Raw genomic sequence first — 18,773 nt, 5'->3', positions numbered from 1 at the left:
TTTTGGGGGCTGTGGAAACCAAGGGGCTGAGGAGGTTTTAGGGGGCTGAGGGAACCGAGGGGTTGAGGCGGTTTTGGGAGCTAAGGAGGTTTGGGGAGCCCCGCCGGTGCTGAGGAGGTTTGGTAGCTCTGAGGACACCGAGGAGGTTTGGGGGGCTGAGGGAAGTGAGGTGCCAAGGAGGTCTGGGCGACTGAGGAGGTTTTGGGGGCTGTGGAAACCAAGGGGCTGAGGAGTTTTAGGGGGCTGAGGAGGTTTTAGGGGGCTGAGGAGTTTTAGGGGGCTGAGGAGTTTTAGGGGCTGAGGGAACCGAGGGGTTGAGGAGTTTTAGGGGGCTGAGGAGGTTTTGGGGGCTGTGAAAACCAAGGGGCTGAGGAGTTTTAGGGGGCTGAGGAGGTTTTGGGGGCTGTGAAAACCAAGGGGCTGAGGAGTTTTAGGGGGCTGAGGAGGTTTTAGGGGGCTGAGGGAACCAAGGGGCTGAGGAGTTTTAGGGGGCTGAGGAGGTTTTAGGGGGCTGAGGAGGTTTTAGGGGGCTGAGGAGGTTTTAGGGGCTGAGGGAACCGAGGGGTTGAGGCGGTTTCGGGGGGCTGAGGAGGTTTGGGGAGCCCCGCCGGTGCTGTGGAGGTTCGGTAGCTCTGAGGACACCGCGGAGGTTTGGGGGGGGGCTGAGGGGTGTCTGGGGAGGCTGCGTGACCCGGGAGGCCCCCCCGAACGCTCGGGGGTCCCCGCGGTGGTGCCCCGGCCCAGCCCGGGCCTGGGCGGGCGGTGGCGGCGGCGGTGGCGGGGCCGGGCGGGCCGGGGGCGGGGGCGGCGGCGGGGGGGCGGCGCGGGGCTCCATCTTCCTCCGTGCGGCGGAGCCGGCGGGACGGCGGGGCACCATGGCTGTCGGTATAGGAAGTGTCTTTTTTTTTTTTACCTTCCCCCCCCCCGCTTTATTTTTTTTTTTTTTTTTATATCCCTCATCCCTCCCTTTTCTCTCCCCCCCCCCCTTCCCTTCTCCGAAACGCCTCAACCTCCCCCCCCCTCCACCGCCACCCCAAAAACCCCCTCGCCCCGGGGGCGAGCCGTGCGTGTGTGTGTGTATGTGTGTGTGTGTGTGGGGGGGCTCCTCCACACGCTCCCCCCCCCCCTTTCCCCGCGCTGCTTTTTATTCGTTTTTCGCCTAAATCAAATTTTTTTTTCAAAATTTTTCCCTCCTTTTTCCCCCCCTCGCCCCCCCTTCCCCCTCCCCTCAGCCCTGCAGAACATGGCGTCCCCGTCCTAGCGTTTTAAAAATAAGCCGGGGCTGCCATTTTTGTTTGCCTTTTGTCTGCGAATTTTAATAAAAACGTCTGAGAATGTGGGAGAGGCGGCGGATGGAGGGGGGGGGGAAGCACCCAGCCGGGCCACCCCCCCCCCTTTCCCCAAACCCCCCCTTCCATCCCCATCCCCCGGCCTTTTTGTCTGGCAAACCCCCCCCCCCCAAATCCCCTCCCAGATCGAGGATTTCAACTTCACTTAAACCAAAGTTCGCCTTTTTCCACCCCTTTTTTCCCCCCCATTATTATCATTATTCCACCTCCCCCCCCCCCCGACCGCTCCAAGCAGGAAGAAGAAGGAAAAGAGGGAGAAAAAAAGGGGGAGGGGGGGACATCGAGGAAAATACCCATTTTCCAGGATTTTCCCTTTTTCTCTCCCTCTGGATGGTCTAATGGAAAAGTTAATTGCAGCCGAACGTACCTATTTTTGTGGATATTGCATGTTTTTTTTTTGGGGGGGGGGCGTTCTGCTTTTTTTTTTTTTTTTTAATGCATTCACGGCTTTTTCCTGACGGTTTTTTTTTTTTGCTTACAGGGGGGGTGGCAGAAGCAGCGCAGGGGCTGAATATTATCACTCCCATCACCATAATCACCACTCTTCTGATTTTCACCATTTTAATTCCTTTTCTCCTTCCTCTTTTCCGCCTTTCCCTCGCTTTTTTCCGCATTAACCGGTTTTGTCTAGAAAAGTGGTCTCGCTGGCTGGAAGGTCTAAGAGGGAGGTGGGGGGGGGTGTATTTTTTTTTTTTTCACGGCGTTTTTGGCAGGAATGCGGCAGCTTTAGCGAGGGACCCAAATTTCCGTGGCCGTGTCCCAGAGGTCTGTCTGTCCCTCTCCAACATATATTTAGCCATATACTATTTATACATCCATAATCTCCCGGCCACGTCGGGGGGCCTGAAGTCGGGGTGGGGGGGAAGCTTAGAGCCTGTGTGGCCACGACGCTTGGAACCCAGGAATGCTGAATTTGATGCTTTTGATTTCTTTTTCTCCCCTCAAGGTTGGAGGATGCTCCTTGTTGGGTTATTTTCCCCCCCCAGCCCCGCGGTGCTTGGGATGGCAGCCGGGTTTTTTAGCCCGGCCGGGACGGAGCAGGCAAAAGCAGCTTCGAGCCCGAGGCCTTTTGAGATTATAAAGTGATATTTTAGCAGCGAGGTAAAAAAGTTTTTTAAGTCCCTCCCGGCGTGCAGTTTGCCGAGAGGCGGAGGGTCCAGGGCGAGGGGATGGATTTCACCCCCAGTTTTCCAGCCAGCTCCCCTATCCCTCCCCTCGGCTTTTCCCGACAGCTTTGGGGGTGAGCGGGGGGCTATAAAAAAAAACACCCACTTTTTTTTTATTCTTTTTATTATTTTTTATTTTCCTTTCTTTTTTTTTTTTGTCGTTGTTTTTTTTTTCGTTGTTGTTTTTTTTTTGTTTTGTTTTTCTTTTTGTTTTTTTTTTTTGTTGTTTTCTCTCTATTTTCAGGCAAAACCCCACGTTCCCACGGGTCGGGTAGGTCGGAGCCGCTTCGCTTTTGTTCCTCCGCTGTGGGATCTCGCGCGCCGGGGGCTGGCGGGGGGTTCGGGGTGTGTGAAGTTGTCCTCCTCCTTGTCCCCCCGTAGAAAAACGCCCCACGTGCAGCACCCGGTCTCAGCTAGAGCTGGAGATGGACGCGGATAAGGGGAAGCAACGCCAGTACTCGCAGAGGTGGGCATCGGTGGGCTGGATGGAGGGGGAGAAAAAAGAAAAATCCCTGTTTTTTTCTGTGTGTTTCCACGCTGGAATAGCGTTAGGGCTTGAGGATGCATGCGTTTGTGTGCTGGTGGAAATAATGTATATATGCACACCACAGTCCAGGTATTACGTGTGGATATATATGTTTATATGCAAGTAGGGGCAGGGGGGGCTGGGGGGGTTTGGGGAGGCTCCCTGCCTGCCCCCTGCCCACTCCCAGCATAAATCAGACCCCTTGATGTTTCCCTTTTGAGAAACGTGCCTTTATACGCCTGAAATAATCATTTTCTTCCTCGGCCCCCCCCCTCCTCCTCGTGTTTTCTTCCCTTAAAACTGTGGATTTTCGGGAGGTGGGTGCGATGTCACGACAAGTGCATGTTGGATCCGGCGCGTCCGCTCCCCCCTCGGGGCGAGCCCTGCCCGTGCCTCGGTGTCCCCGGGTGCTGTCACCCCCCTTGCCGGGCGGAGGGGTGTTGGTTGCCCCCCGGGCTGGTTTGTGGGGCGCTGCCTTTGCTTGCCGGTCTCCTCGGAGGGGCAGTTTGGGGTGTGGGGGAGCAGGACCCCCGTGCTGGTGTGTTTTGGTGGAACGCGTGCCCCGTGTCTGGCGTGAGCGTCACCCCCCCGGGCTCCCTCCGGGCTGTCCCCGTGTCCCTTCGCTGGGGTGACATGACCCCCCCCGCGGATTCGGGGTCACGCTGCCTCAGCCCCCACCTTTTGGGGGCTTCCCCCTGACTTGGGCACCCCGTGGTGGTCCCCAGCATGGCTTTGCCCCCCCTCCCCTTGCCGCCGGCGCTTGGCTCCTCACCCTGCCCCGCACACCCCCTTTACCACGCGGAGACCCCCCGGCCTGGCCTGGAGGGCTTGTTTTGGGTTGGTTTTTTGCTGGAAATGCAGAAGGAGGAGAAGCCCCGGCCCAGGGCCCTTCGGGGGGCGGAAGCCGGGGCTTTAATTGGTTCCATCTTGGGTGAATTCTTGCGGCGCGGGGCCACCCCCTCCCCGAGCCCCCCGTGGCTCGGGGCTCTCCCGGCCTTCCTGCTTCCCGGCTCCTGCCCCCTCGGCTGCGGGGTGAATCCCTCCGGATGAGCACAGTCGGGGCGGGAAGGGATGTGCCTTCCCTGAGGATGGGGCCGGATGCTGCTTCCCACCCTGGTAGCTTTGGCATGTGGGGGGTTTGTGGATGGGCTTTCCCTCCAAAAACCCTCCTGCTCCAGGCAAACCCCAGGGATACTTGTTCTTCAGGAGGGGCCTTGTGTTTTGGGGGGAAACTGGGGCACGGTGCGGGGCAGAGCTGGGTTCTCTGGCCCAGGGACGCGGTGTCACTGTCCCCGGTGTGGGATTTGGGTGGGGGGGACACTCAGGGGGCCTCCCCCTGCTTGGCTCTCGCCCACCGCGCCGTCTCGGGCCGCCGCCGGCTTTCCTGCGCTCGCCGCTTGGCACGGGGAGGGCAGGCGGGAGCTGTGCCCTGGTGCCCTCGCTGGGACACTCAGGGGGGACACCACGCTCGGCGTCGAGGACGTGCCGAGCCACCTAGTGCTGCTCTGCTGCCCCCCAGACCCCTCCCCTTGCCTCCCAGCCCCCCGTTTTCCAGCCGTGCTGGGTCGGTGGTCGCTCGCCAGGCCCCAGGAGCTGCCCTTGAGCTGCCCCTTGAGCTGCCCCTTGAGCTGCCCCTTGAGCTGCCCCTTGAGCTTCCCCTTTTCTCCCGGCGGTGCCGTGAAAAGAAATCTCTTGTTTCTTTTTATTTCAGCGAAGGCGAGACAGAGAGGGCTGCCAAGGTAGAGGCGTTCCCTAGAGAACTGTAGCTTGACTTAGCGGCAGTTGGGTAGGAAGTTGGAAGGCTCTAGTGAGCTCGTGCCCACCCGTGCCATCATCTACCTCCCATCAATCTGGAGCCTCAGCGACACGTCTCCCCAGGCAGCTGCGCCCACCTGGCTCCAGAGGCCACCCTGTGAGTACCAACCACCTGACGGCTCCGGCACCGCAGCCCCCGCTCTCCCCTCGCCACCCCCAGCCCCGGCTCTCCGGCTTCTCCCGCTCTTCCCTCCCCACGGGAAGGAGGCTTTTGGTCTCTCTAGGGCGCTGCCGCTTCCCCCCGGGGCCCGGCAGAGCGGTGATGCCGTGGGAATCCGAGGTTCAGCCCCTGCTTTTGGGGCTCTGCGCATCTTCCCGCTTGCTCTTCCCACGTCCCTCGTTCCCGCTTGGGTCCCCACTGTGCTTTGGGCACCCTCCTTGTCCCCTGGGATAACCTTTGCCATCCCCTCAGCGCCCAAATCTGGTGCCCGTGGAGGACGCTGGGCTCTTCCCTCCACGGTTGGGACCACGCCACTGGAGATGTTACCCACGGGGGGGTTTCCCCCTGCCCAGCCAAAATCCGGGGGCACAGAGAGCCCTGCCACCCCCGTGCCCCGCAGAGATGCGCCGCCGCATTTCCCCACCCTCCACAATTTCCATTTTAATGGATTTTCCTTTTTTTTCCGCCTTTGCTGCATGTCAGCTTCCATTTTTCATAGTTAGCCGAGAAAAGAGAAAAAAGGGAGTTTTTATATATATACATATCTATATTTTTCCATCTGCTTTCTCCCCTCTCCCACTCCCTCCCCCGGCCCCGGGAGAGGGGGGACGCCGTTCCCGACCAAACACCGCGGGATTTACCGCCCGAAACCGGGACAGGAACAGGGATTTGGATCGTTATTTTGGCAACGCCGACCATTTCTTCCCTCCTCTTGTTCATCCAGCTCCGAGCACGCCGCTTTTACCAATAACTCCTCGGTTCTTTAGCCAGCCCTCCCCAGGTGGGGGCGGGGAAACACGTGATATTTGCGCTTTTCTCCCCAAAATACCCTCCGTGGCTTTGCAGCCCCTGTCCAGCTTTGCACGGGGGGGTCCTGGGTCTGGTGGGGGTCTGTGCCGTGTCCTGCTGGTGGCTTGGGGGCCACATGGCCGGGGTTCATCCGTGTGGGTGCTGCTGTCGGCTCCTGGCGGGACAGGGAGCGGGACAGATGGACGGATGGGAAGGACAGAGGTCGAGGGGCACCTGCTGGGATGGGGGAGCAGTTCCAAAATTCCCTTTTCTAATCATAGCTCCAGTTTCCTGTTTTCCCACGGCCGCGCCGGGGCAGGGGGTCGGTGCTGAAATTGGGGGGGTCGGTGCCGGGTGCTTGGCTGTGCCGAGGGGGCTCAGAACCCTCTGCCTGTGCTCCTCCTGCCTCCACATCATGAGGGGTTCCCTGCTTCCCGCTCCGCTTTTGGCCCCTCTTCCCAGTGTCCAGCCCCTTGTGCCGGCACCGGAGTCGCTCCCCCCATGCTCATCATCCCAAGGGATCTTATCTATATGTGTATATGTATATATGTGTGGATACATAGCCAGTGGGGAAATGCACGGCGTGGGCGGCCTGTGGGTACATAAATAATTACCCAAAACACCTGGGGGGGAAGGTGCATTTCATATTCCCAGTGAATCCCCATTCCATGGCACCCAGCGGGCCCCTGGCTCTGCCCGCCCTGCCGGGATCCGGCGCCGCTTCCACTTGGAAACCCCAACATTTGGTGCGGTGGGGAGGTGATCTGGAGCGGGTCAGGGTTGGGAAGGGGAATTCCCAAAGCTGGGGTTGGGGTCTGCCGTGGGAAATGGCTCCTGTTCCCCGACTCCCCAGAAATGCGCCTGTGCCGTCCTGCTCTGGAGCGTGAGGGGGGGCTCCCTTCTTCCTGCCTCAGTCTCCTCCCAAAACATGGGGGGAATCCCACAGTTCCTTCAGGCTGTTGGGATGCTGAAGGAGTCCCTTTCTCTGGGGCTATGGAGAGCTCAGGGTCTGACCCTGAGGCAGCGAGCAAGTGTGAGGAGGAGGAGGAGGAGGAAGAGGAAGGCTCATCACCCCCAAATCCCGCTGCCTCCAAATCCTGCCACCCCCAGGGCTTCTGGGGACACACACTGCTCCAGTTTCTCCCGGGATCCCGGCCATGGCCTGGTTTATTTTGGAGTGGGAGCTCCTGCGGGACCCCCCCCATCCATCCCACCCTTTCCCACTTGCCCCCGTGAGGGGATTTGCTGGTGCAGCAGTGCCTGGTCATGCTGGGCCGTTCCGCTGGGATCACCCCCTCGCTGTCCCCTTCCAGCTGCTTCCTGTTACCGGGAATGGATTTAGAATTAATTCCCCCAACACCTTTAAGTGTCTCCATGAATCTCCCGGCCCTGCTGCAGCCGGGGGTCCCCGTCCCGCCGCTCTCGGGGGCTTCGCTCGCCTTTGGGGGGGGTTTTGGAGGGGAATTCAGCTGGGATTTGCCATCTCCCACAGCAGTGTCCTGTCCACCTCTAATCCCTCCTGGATGGGGAGGATACCTCCAGAGCCTGGGAGATATCCCAAGCTTTTTCCCTCAGATGTCAGCCTTCCCCCTTTCCCAAATTGCATCCGCTGGTGTTTCGGGGTCTCGGAGACAGGCAGGTGTCTCCCTGATCCTGCAGGAATTTCCATCTGGGAAGATGCCTGTGGGGGATTCCTCAGCCCTGCCTGCTCCCTGCCCCTGCTCAGAGCCTGGGTCTTGCTTCCTGCGGGGTGGTGGTTGGTCTGGGGGGGTCGGAGCCCCCCGAGGGAGGTGGGAAGGAAGGGGGTCCGTGCGGGGACCGGCGATGCCCCATAACCACCCCCTCTCTCCCCAGGATGGCGGAGCCTCGCTTCAACAACCCCTACTTCTGGCCGCCCCCCCCCCACCATGCCCAGCCAGGTAGGACCCCACAGTGGGATTTTGGGGAGGGGGAAGGATGGATGGACACGGGGGGGAAGCCCAGGGGGAGGCCGGGTGTCCCGGGGGTCCCGGTTCCTGCGCCTTGACCCACCTCTCTGCCTTCCCCCCCCCTCAGCTGGACAACCTGGTCCTGATCAACAAAATCAAGGAGCAGTTGATGGCGGAGAAGATCCGCCCCCCACACCTGCCCCCCACCTCGGTGGCCTCCCAGCAGCCCCTCCTGGTGCCCCCCTCGCCCGCCGAGAGCAGCCAGTCCATCATGTCCCTGCCCAAGCTGCAGCAGGTGCCGGGGCTGCACCCCCAGGCCGTGCCCCAGCCCGACGTGGCCCTGCACGCCCGGCCGGCTACCAGCACCGTCACAGGTACCACGGGGGCCCCCCGGGCCAGGAGGGCACAGGGGGCCCCCCCAGAGCCCCCGCCTCCCCTCTCCTCCCCCTCGCCAGGGTTGGGGCTGGCGTCCCGCGCGCCCGCCGTCAGCACCTCGGAGTCCAGCCCGGGAACCGGGACCACCACGCCCTCGACCCCCACCTCCACCAGCCAGAGCCGCCTCATCGCCTCCTCGCCCACCCTAATCTCAGGAATCACCAGCCCCCCCCTCCTCGACTCCATCAAGACAATCCAGGGCCACGGCCTGCTGGGAGCGCCCAAGGCCGAGCGGGGCCGCAAGAAGATCAAGGCGGAAAACCCGTCGGGCCCGCCCGTCCTGGTGGTGCCCTACCCCATCCTGGCCTCGGGGGAGACGGCCAAAGAGGGCAAGACGTACAGGTAGGCACCCTCCCGCCTGCCGTGGGGGCCGGGGCGCTGGCGGGGCGACCCCCGCCCCAGCCCGGTCCCTGCGGGGTTCTCCCCCACACCCTCCAGGTGTAAGGTCTGCCCCTTGACGTTCTTCACCAAGTCGGAGATGCAGATCCACTCCAAGTCGCACACGGAGGCCAAGCCCCACAAGTGCCCCCACTGCTCCAAGTCCTTCGCCAACGCCTCCTACCTGGCCCAGCACCTGCGGATCCACCTGGGCGTCAAACCCTACCACTGCTCCTACTGCGAGAAGTCCTTCCGCCAGCTGTCCCACCTCCAGCAGCACACCCGGTGAGGGACCCCGGGAGGGCTGGGGGGCCCTCGGGGAGGGGGCAGCCCTGCACCCTGCCCTGGCGGCTCTGCTGCCCCGCTTTATGGTGCCCGTTGGCCCCGCTGCTGCCTTCATCCCTGCCACGCTCATCGTCACCACCACCATCCCCACCACACTCATCTCCAGCACCTTCATCATCCCCAACACACTCATCATTCCCAACACTCTCGTCACAACTACCATGATCCCTGCCATGCTCATCATCCCCAACACCATCATCCCCAACACCATCATCCTCAACACACTCATCATCCTCAACACACTCATCATCCCCAACACACTCGTCACAACTACCATGATCCCTGCCATGCTCATCATCTCCAGCACCTTCCTCATCCACAACACACTCATCATCCTCACCACCACCATCATCCCCAGCACCTTCATCATCTCCAGCACCTTCATCCTCCCCAAAACACTCATCAGCACTTTCATAATCCCCAGCACCTTCACCATCCCCAGCCCACTCATCATCCCCACCATGCTCATTGTCCCTCTCATCGTCTCCAACACCTTCATGGTCTGCACCATCCTTGTCACCCCTACCTCACTGTGCTCATCCATTCCCCCACACCGACTGTCCCCATGGCCTTCATCATTCCCACCACACTCATCATCTCCAGCACCTTTATTGTCCCTACTGTGCTCCTCCATCTTCACCCAGCTTGTTCCCACTGCTTTCTTCATCCCCACCATGCTCCTCATCCTCACCACTCTCATCTTCCCCACCACACCAGTCTGTCTCCACTGTCTCTGTCATCCCCACCATCCTCCTCATCCTCACCGCTTTCATTGACCCTGCCATGGTCACGTGTCCGCTCTGTGCCAGTCCCTCCTCCCCACCTTCATCCTTGTCACCACGCCCGTCCTCCCCACCTTCACTGTCCCCAGCACCTCCATCCTGTCCCATCTCCCAGCCCCCCACACCCCCGATGTCCCCGTGGTGGTGGCGGGGCGGTGCCGTGACCCCAGTCTGTGCGTCCCCAGAATCCACACCGGCGACAGACCCTACAAGTGCCCCCACCCCGGCTGCGAGAAGGCCTTCACCCAGCTCTCCAACCTCCAGGTCAGTGCGGGGGGCCTGGGGCAGGGGGGCGGCACCGAGGGGTCCCCCCAGCCCTGCCTGACCCCCCCGTGCCCCCCCAGTCCCACCAGCGCCAGCACAACAAGGACAAGCCCTACAAGTGCCCCAACTGCTACCGGGCCTACACGGACTCGGCCTCGCTGCAGATCCACCTGTCTGCCCACGCCATCAAACACGCCAAGGCCTATTGCTGCAGCATGTGCGGCCGTGCCTACACCTCGGTGAGCACGGGGGGCACCCCGCACCCCCCTGGAGCCCCCCGGGCCCCCCTGACCCCTGTGCCCCTTCCCCAGGAGACCTATCTGATGAAGCACATGTCCAAGCACACGGTGGTGGAGCACCTGGTCAGCCAGCACTCACCGCAGCGCACGGAGTCCCCCGGCATTCCCGTACGGATCTCCCTCATCTAAGCGGGGAGGGGGGGTGGCAGCAGGACCCCCCCAGCACGAGGAGGAGGAGGAGGAGGAGGAGGACGAGCCCCCCCGGCGCCGCGGGCCGTGCCCCCGCAGGTTTGGTGACACCCAAAGACGGTTTCAGAGCACTTTGAATCTCTGCGGTTTGGTTTTATTTTTGGGGGGGAGGCGGAGGGGGGAGGAGCGGTGGGGGTGGGGGCGTCCCCCCTGCCCCCTGCCAGACCCCCCATCCCCCCCCCATTTTTGGATACAAATATATATATATATTTATTGGCCAAGAACTTGGTGCTGCTAAAAAAACCAGAAATTCACCCCAAAAACGAACCGTGGACGGAGCGAGAACGCAGCTGGGGGAGGAGGGGGAGCAGAGGAGGGGGGGTCCCACTGCCTCCCCCCCAGACGGACTCTGGGCCCGAGCGCCTCCATTTGGGGTTGATTTTTAACCATTTTGGGGTTTTTTTTGTGTTCTTTTGGGGTCCCTTTCGAGGGCAGAGCTGCGTCCCCCCGGGGCTGGACCCCCCCCATCCCACAGCCCCGCTTTTGGGGGGTCTGGGGGGGTCCCACCGCTTTGCCTTGTGCCTGCCTGTACATACCCCCTGTATAGAGCCTGGGGGTCACCCCCCAAACCTCATCTATATTCTGTACCTTTTGGTTCATTTTGGATATTAACTGTGTTATTTTTTATACACTTTTTAAGCCTTAACTCAGCGTTTCTTTGGGTTTTTTTTTTGTTATTGTTCATTTTTTTTTTTCAGGGTGTTTTATTTACCTTTTATTTTTAACCCCCATTCTTTTTTACCCCCATTATTTTTACCCCAGTTCTTTTTTACCCCCCATTATTTCCCCCTTCGATGTTGTACGATATCAATATTGTAACCTTTTTTGTCAGCATGTTAATACTGTGTAAATAAGCCTCTTATACACTTAACCCCTTCCCCCCTTTTTTCTCTCCTTCCCCCAACCCCAAAATTTTGGGGCTTTTTTATTTTCCTTGCTGCCCAGCCAGGCCAGGCCCCCCTAGATCTAGTTGGTACCTTATTAAAAAAGAGGAAAAAAAGGTTAAAAAAAAAAGAGAGAAAAGAGGAGAAAATGGATAAAAACAGTTGCCCCTGCCCCGTTCTCCCCCTCCCACCCTCCCCCCCCCCCAAAATCCTGCATTGTGGTTCCTGGAGAAGCTGGGGGGGGGCACGGCCTCGTGGTGTGGAAAAGGAGGGAACCCCCCCAACCCCTTTCCAAAAAAAGAGAATAAAAGAGAAGAAAAAAAAGAACAAAACGGGAATGAATGAAAATGGGGGGGTCTTTGGGGGGAGGGGAAGGATTGGGGGGGCAGCACTTTGGGGACGTTTGGGGACAAAGCCTGGGGGGTCCCCGTGGGGTGGCAGCGGGGGGGGGTGGAGCTGGGGGTCACCCCCAGGGGGTGGGGTGTCCCCAGAGTGTCCCGGGGAGGGGTGGCAGTGCCACACACCAGGGGTGGGCACACCAGGGGGGCACCGGAGGGAAGGTGGCGGGTCCTGGGGAGAGGGAGTGTGAGTGACCCCAGTGACCCACTTCTGGGGACACCAGGTCTGGGGCCAGCCCAGTGTGGCCACCACTGTGGGGACACTTCCCCATGGCCACGAGCTCTGGGGACACCTCCTGGCCACGGCCACCAGTGTCAGGGACACTCACAGGGGGTGCCACCTCCAGGGACACAGCTCTGGGTCACCCCCATGGCCACCAGCCCCGGGGAAATGTCACCCTGATGGGTCCCTCAGCAGGGCCACCAGCCCTGGGGACACCTGAGCACAGGTGCCACATCCAGGTGGCCCCGGGGACACCCCACCCTGGGCTTCAGTTCCAGGGCTGTGTCACCCCCCCAGGCCATCCCACTCCAGGGGGTGTCCCCTCCTGTCCTCCTCCCCTCCTTTGGGGTCCCCTGGGCCCCCCCAGGTGCTGGGACTTCGGGTCACCAGTGTCACCACAGGCTCTGTGAGGGGGGACCCCACCCCCACATCTGGGGGGCACAGGGGATGTGGCACCAGCCCTGTGCCCACCCCCACTGTGACATTTGGGGACATCCCTGAGGTGCCACCTCACAGGGAATCCAGGGGGAAAGGAAGGAAAGGGGAGGGAGGGGGGATCCATTTTTCTCTGGTTTTTTCCGTGTTTATTAAAAACAACCCAAAATCCAGCCCGGGAGGGGGGGGAGGGGCCGGTTTGTTTTTTTTTTTTCCTTTTTTTTTCCTTTTCTTTTCTTAAAAAGGCCGCGGGGGCCGGGGGGTGGAGGGGCCGTGGGGGGGTCCTGACCTGCCCGGGGGGCCCCCCCTTCCCACCATCCTGGACTGAGGTGCCCCCAAACCGGCCCAGCGTGGGGGGGGGTGAACCCCACCCCTCCTCAAGCCCCTTTTGGGGGGAGGGTCCAACCCCCCCTCCAGGGACCCCCAATCCCAGCTGGGGGAGGGGGGCTCACATTAAGGCAACCATCCTGCTTGGCCCTGCCGACTGGGGGGGGTGTGGGGGGCACAGGGGGGACATGGGGACCCCCCCACTCCCTGCCGGGGAAGAGGGGGTGACCCCCAGCCTGTGAGGGGGGGGCTCTAAGACCTACGGGCTATTTACACACCCGGGGGCTCCCCGGGCTCGGGTTGTGCTCACAAGGGTCTCCCCCTCCCCACCCCCTCCCCGGGGCTGGGGGGGTGTTTTGGGAGTCCCGTGGGGGGGTGTGGGGGTGTTTTGGGGGTTCCCCCCCCGGCTCAGGAGTCCTTGAGCATGTTGATGCGGGGCGTAGATCTTGAGGGCAGGGCCCAGCTTGATATTCATGGTGCTCATCAGATGGTCCTCCTTGAGCAGCAGCAGCGCCTGCCCGTCGATCTCCTGCGCCCGGAACTCCTCGGCGATCTCCTGGCAGCCTGCAGAGCCCGGGGACGCCGGCAGGGAGTGTCAGCTGGGAGCTCAGCACCCCCCGGGGGGGACGGAGCGGGGAGCAGGCAGGGATCCTCCCAAAAACATGGATGGGGGGGGCTGGCAGTGTGTGATTCCCCCCTCAGGAACATGTTTAGAGGGTTATCTCTCAGTAAATCCCCCCCAAAATGTTTGTATGGTATAAATCCCCCCCCTAAAATATATTTATGGGGTTACCAGGCAGTTAATCCCCGCAAAAATACAGGTATGGAGTTATCAGGGAGTAAATCCCCCCCAAAATACAGGTATGGGGTTATCAGGGAGTGATTCCCCCTCAGGAATATGTTTATGGGGTTATCTCTGAGTGAATCCCCCCCCCAAAATGTATGTATGGGGTTAGCACTGTGTAAATCCCCCCTAAAAATACAGGTATGGGGTTATCAAGGAGTAAATCCCCCCAAAATATGGATGGGGTTATCTGTGTGTAAATCCCCCCTCAAAACATATTTAGGGGGTTATCCATGTGTAAATCCCCCCCAATACATTTTTTACGGAGTTATCCATGAGTAATTCCCCCCCAAAAATACACTTATAGGGTTCTCCATGAGTTAATCCCTCCCCCCAAACCCTTATGGGGTTCTCCATGAGTAATTCCCCCCCAAAAATACACTTATAGGGTTCTCCATGAGTTAATCCCCCCCCAAACACTTATGGGGTTCTCCATGAGCAATTCCCCCCCAACCCACATTATTCCCGGTGATCTCTCTGAGCAGCTCCCCCAATCTCCACTCCTGACGTTCTCCCTGAGCAGACCCCATCCCATCCCATCCCACCCCATCCCATCCCATCCCACCCCATCCCATCCCATCCCACCCCACCCCATCCCACCCCATCCCACCCCATCCCATCCCCTCCCATCCCATCCCATCCCCTCCCATCCCATCCCATCCCCTCCCCTCCCCTCCCCATCCCATCCCATCCCCTCCCCTCCCACCCCATCCCATCCCCTCCCCTCCCCATCCCATCCCATCCCATCCCATCCCACCCCACCCCATCCCACCCCATCCCATCCCATCCCCTCCCTTCCCCATCCCATCCCATCCCATTCCATCCCACCCCATCCCATCCCATCTTTATCCCATCCCATCCATCCCATCCCATCCCATCCCATCCCACCCCAACCCACCCCACCCCATCCCATCCCACCCCATCCCATCCCATCCCATCCCCTCCCATCCCATTCCCGGGCCGTTCCCCCCCGTTCCTCACCGGGCAGGGAGCGGATGAACTCGTACACGTCCTCCACGTTCCACTTGCTGGGCTCGCTGGGCAGGAAGCGGTGGCCGAGCCCGGGCAGGTCCCGGCCGTGCACGTCGGGCAGCTCCATGTCCCGCAGCTCCAGGTCCCGCTCCCCCTGCCGGCGCCGGGACGTGGAGGAGCTGGCGGAGATCGGCGACAGCGGCTCCTCGTAGCTCGAGTTGTCGGAGCAGCGGCTCGAATCCTCCTGGCTGTGGTTGAGCTGCGGCGACAACGACGGCGATAACGCGGGGACATTGCGGGGGCTGCGGGGGCACCAGCGCCCAAAAAACGGGGACAAACCCCGACCCCAGTGCCCCAAAAACAGGGACAAACCCCGACCCCAGTGCCCCAAAAATGGGGACAAACCCCGACCCCAGTACCCCAAAAATGGGGACAAACCCCGACCCCAGTGCCCCAAAAATGGGAACAAGCCCCGAATCCAGTGCCCAAAAAATGGGGACAAACCCTGGTTCCAGTGCCCCAAAAATGGGGACAAACCCCGACCCCAGTGCCCCAAAAATGGGGACAAACCCTGGTTCCAGTGCCCCAAAAATGGGGACAAGCCCCGGACCCAGCACCCACCCTATGTCCCCCCAACTGGGGACAATGCCAGCCTTGGTGTCCACCCTGTGATCCCAAAATTCAGGGACAAACCCTGGCCTCACATCCCACTCCTGGTCCCCAGTTTGGGGACAAACCGCCGCCCCAGTGTCCCCTGAAATTCAGGGACAAACCGCAGCCCCAGTGGCCCAAAAATGGGGACAAAGCCTGGCCTCAGTGTCCCCTGGAATTCAGGGACAAACCCCGGCCTCAGCACCCACCCTTATCCACAATTTGGGGACAAACCCTGACCTCAGGGCCCACCCCGTGTCCGCCTCAACTGGGGACAACCCCAGGTTTGGTGCCCACGCTGTCCCCAAAATTCAGGGACAAATCCCAGCCTTAGCTCCCACTCTGTGCCCCCCAGTTGCAGCCTCAGCGCCCACATCATGTCCCCAAAATCCAGGGACAAACCCCAGCCTTGGTGCCCACCCTGTGTCCCCAGAATTCAGGGACAAACCCACCCCAACACCCACCTTGTGCTTCCCAAGCTGGGGACAAACCCCGGCCTCAGATCCCACCCTCGTCCCAAACGTGGGGGCAAACCCCAGACCAGGGACAAACCGTGGCCTTGGTGCCCCACTCCACGTCCCCAAAATCCAGGGACAAACCCCAGGCTCAGCACCCGCCCTTGTCTGCAATGTGGGGACAAACCTGCCCCGGGTGCCCACCCCGTGCCCCCCAGCTGGGCACAAACCCCAGCCTCGGTGCCCAGCTCAGCCCCGGAATTCAGGGGCAACCCCCAGCCCAGCACCGTGTCCCCAGAATTCAGGGACACCCCCCGTGCCCCCCGTGTGCCCCCCTTTGTGCCCCCCGTGCCCCCTCACCTGTTTCTTGCTGTCCTTGCCCAGGGGGGGGAGGGTCCCTTTGCAGCTGCGGCGCCGCCCGTGGGGGGCCCCCCCGGTTTCTGCAGTTTGGTGCGGTCGGGGTGGAACAAACCCACCCTCTTGGTGCAGCCCACGTTGTACCTGCGGGGGGGCGGCTCGGGGGGGTCACCCCGCGGGAAGGGGGGTTTGGGGGTTACCCCCACTCCACTGGGGGGGTTCAGGGTTACCCCCACCCTGCCAGATGGATTTTGGGGTTCTCTCTACCCCACTGAGGGGGATACGGGGGGATTTTGGAGGTATCTCTACCCTACTGAGAAGGGGCCCTGGGGATTTTGGGGTTACCCCCACCCTGCCACGTGGGTTTTAGGGTTACCTCTACCCTGCCAAGTGGGTTTTGGGGTTACCCCCACCCTGCCAGGTGGATTTTGGGGTTACCCTCACCTTGCCAGGTGGATTTTGGGGTTACCCGCACCTTGCCAGGTGGGTTTTAGGGTTCCCTCTACCCTGATGGGGTGGGCGTCAGGTGGGTTTTTGGGTTTCCCTCTATCCTGCTGGATGTATCTTTGGGGTTCCCTCTACTCCAGTAAGAGTGTAGGAAGGGTGGGTGGATTTTGGGGTTACCCCATCCTGCCAGGTGGGTTTTTGGGGTTCCCTCTATCCTGCTGGATGTATTTTTGGGGTTCCCTCTACTCCAGTAAGAGTGTAGGAAGAAGGGTGGGTGGATTTTCGGGTTACCCCCACCCTGCCAGGTGGGTTTTGGGGTTATCTCTACCCCGCTGAGTGATTTTGGGGATTATGGCAACCCCATCAGGTGGGTTTTGGGGTTCTCTGCCCTGATGGGGTGGAGGTTAGGTGGATTTTGGGGGTTACCCCCACCCTGCCCAGAGGGGCTGGGTTGGTTTTGGGGCTCCCTCTACTCCACTGAGAGTGTGGGAGGGGCAGGTGGGTTTTGGGGTTACCCTCACCCTACCAAATGGATTTTGGGGTTATCTCCACCCTGCTGAGTGAATTTTGGGATTATGGCCACCACATCAGGTGGGTTTTGGGGTTCTCTCTACCTCGATGGGGGGGAGGTCAGGTGGGTTTTGGGTTTCCCTCTATCCCACTGGATGGATTTTTGGGGCTCCCTCTGCTCCACTGAGGGTGTGGGAGGAGCAGGTGGATTTTGGGGTTACCTCTACCCTGCTGGGAGGGGGGGGCTGGGTGGGTTTTGGGGTTACCCCCACCCCCAGATGGATTTTAGGGTTACCCCCATCCTGCTGGGAAGGGAGGGCCAGGTGGATTTTAGGGTTACCTCCACCCTACCATGGGGATGTTGGTGGGTTTTGGGGTTACCCCAGCCCCCACAGATGGATTTTGGTGTTCCCCCCACTCCACTAGGTATGTTTTGGGGTTACACCCCCCAGGTGTGTTTTGGGGTTACCCCCTCAAATGTATTTTGGGGTTATCCCCACCCCTCCAGGTGGATTTTAGGGTCCCTCTCACCCTACCAGGGGGATATTGGTGGGTTTTGGGGTTCCTCCCACCCCCCTAATAGATTGTAGGGGTTCCCCCCACCCCTCAGGAGTGTTTTGGGGTTACCTCCACACCCCCAGGTAGATTTTAGGATTACCCCCACCCCCCAGGTGGATTTTGGGGTTACCCCCACCCCCCTCGATGGATTTTAGGGTTACCCCCACCCCCCAGGTGGATTTTGGGGTTACCCCCACCCCCCTCGATGGATTTTAGGGTTACCCCCACCCCCCAGGTGGACGTTACGGTTCCCCCACCCCTCCAGATGGATTTTAGGGTTACCCCCCCCAGGACGTGTTTTGGGGTTACCCCCCCTCTCCAGGGGGCTGTTGGGCAGACTTTAGGGTTACCTCACCCCCCCCAGGTGTGTTTTGGGGTTACCCCCACTCCACCAGGGGGGTTTTTGGGTTACGTCCCCCCCCGATGGATTTTAGGGTTACCCCCCTCCTGCTGGGAAGAAAGGGGCCAGATGGATTTTAGGGTCCCCCCCACCCCCCTCGATGGATTTTAGGGTCCCCCCCACCCCCCTCGATGGATTTTAGGGTTCCCCCACCCCTCCAGATGGATTTTAGGGTTACACCCCCAGATGTGTTTTGGGGTTACCCCCACTCCACCAGGGGGGTTTTTGGGTTATGTCTCCTCCGATGGATTTTAGGCTTTCCCCACTCCCTCAATTGGATTTTAGGGAGTCCCCCCAGCCCCCAGACGGACTTTGGGGTTCCCCCAGGTGTGTTTTGGGGTTCCCCAGGGGGGTGTCTGGCTCGGGGTTACCTCTTGGCACAGGCCATGGAGCAGAAGCGCTTGGAGCGCTTGAACTTGTAGGCGAAGTCGACGCGGCCGCAGAGCTCACACTTCAGCTTCGGGGGGTTCCCCTCCTCTTTGGACTCTGGGGGGCGTGGGGGGACACCCAGAGAGAGAAACCAGCCAGCTCAGCCCCCCTGCTCGCCGGGGAGGGGGTTTGGGGGCGCTCAGGGGGGGATTTGGGCGCTACCTTGCAGGTAGGGCTCCTCCATGTCCGAGTCGGTGGTGGTGGTGTTGTCCTGCGGCGGGAGCTTGTCCGGGAGCAGCTCCTGCGCATACTGTTTGTGCAGGGCCCCCACCAGCAGCGACGAGCGCCCCACCTGCCACGGCACGGCACCTTGGGGGGCTGCCCCTGCACCCCCCCCCCGGGGACAGCCCACGGCACGGCACCTTGGGGGGCTGCCCCTGCACCCCCACCCCGGGGACAGCCCCCCCTGCGGCCCCAGAGCCGGGAGGAACCGCCCCACTTCCCAAATCCAGGGAGGA

General features: G+C 60.9%; 2 protein-coding genes across 2 annotated transcripts in view; one reads left to right on the top strand and one right to left on the bottom strand.

Moving 5' to 3' along the window:
* The first annotated feature begins 1,672 nt into the window (after positions 1-1,672).
* Positions 1,673-10,649, top strand: ZNF362 (zinc finger protein 362). Its single transcript, XM_064678732.1, is given in 11 exon segments — positions 1,673-1,712; positions 2,760-2,786; positions 2,897-2,981; positions 7,660-7,699; positions 7,701-7,724; positions 7,861-8,107; positions 8,189-8,510; positions 8,607-8,831; positions 9,859-9,937; positions 10,018-10,176; positions 10,249-10,649. Coding segments are annotated over 11 exon segments (1,350 nt in total). The 5' UTR covers positions 1,673-1,687; the 3' UTR covers positions 10,366-10,649.
* Positions 10,487-18,773, bottom strand: part of PHC2 (polyhomeotic homolog 2) — a 22,580-nt gene continuing 14,293 nt past the window's right edge. Inside the window, 6 exon segments of the mRNA XM_064678731.1 lie at positions 10,487-13,256; positions 14,518-14,767; positions 15,975-16,051; positions 16,054-16,115; positions 18,258-18,372; positions 18,478-18,607. Coding sequence (XP_064534801.1) covers positions 12,952-13,256; positions 14,518-14,767; positions 15,975-16,051; positions 16,054-16,115; positions 18,258-18,372; positions 18,478-18,607 — 939 coding nt within the window. The 3' untranslated portion in view covers positions 10,487-12,951.

The sequence above is a fragment of the Pseudopipra pipra genome, chromosome 22 (genome assembly GCF_036250125.1).
Source record: "Pseudopipra pipra isolate bDixPip1 chromosome 22, bDixPip1.hap1, whole genome shotgun sequence".
Taxonomy (NCBI): domain Eukaryota; kingdom Metazoa; phylum Chordata; class Aves; order Passeriformes; family Pipridae; genus Pseudopipra; species Pseudopipra pipra.
Note: the sequence above shows the minus strand (reverse complement) of the source record. Positions and strands in the feature narration are given on the sequence as shown.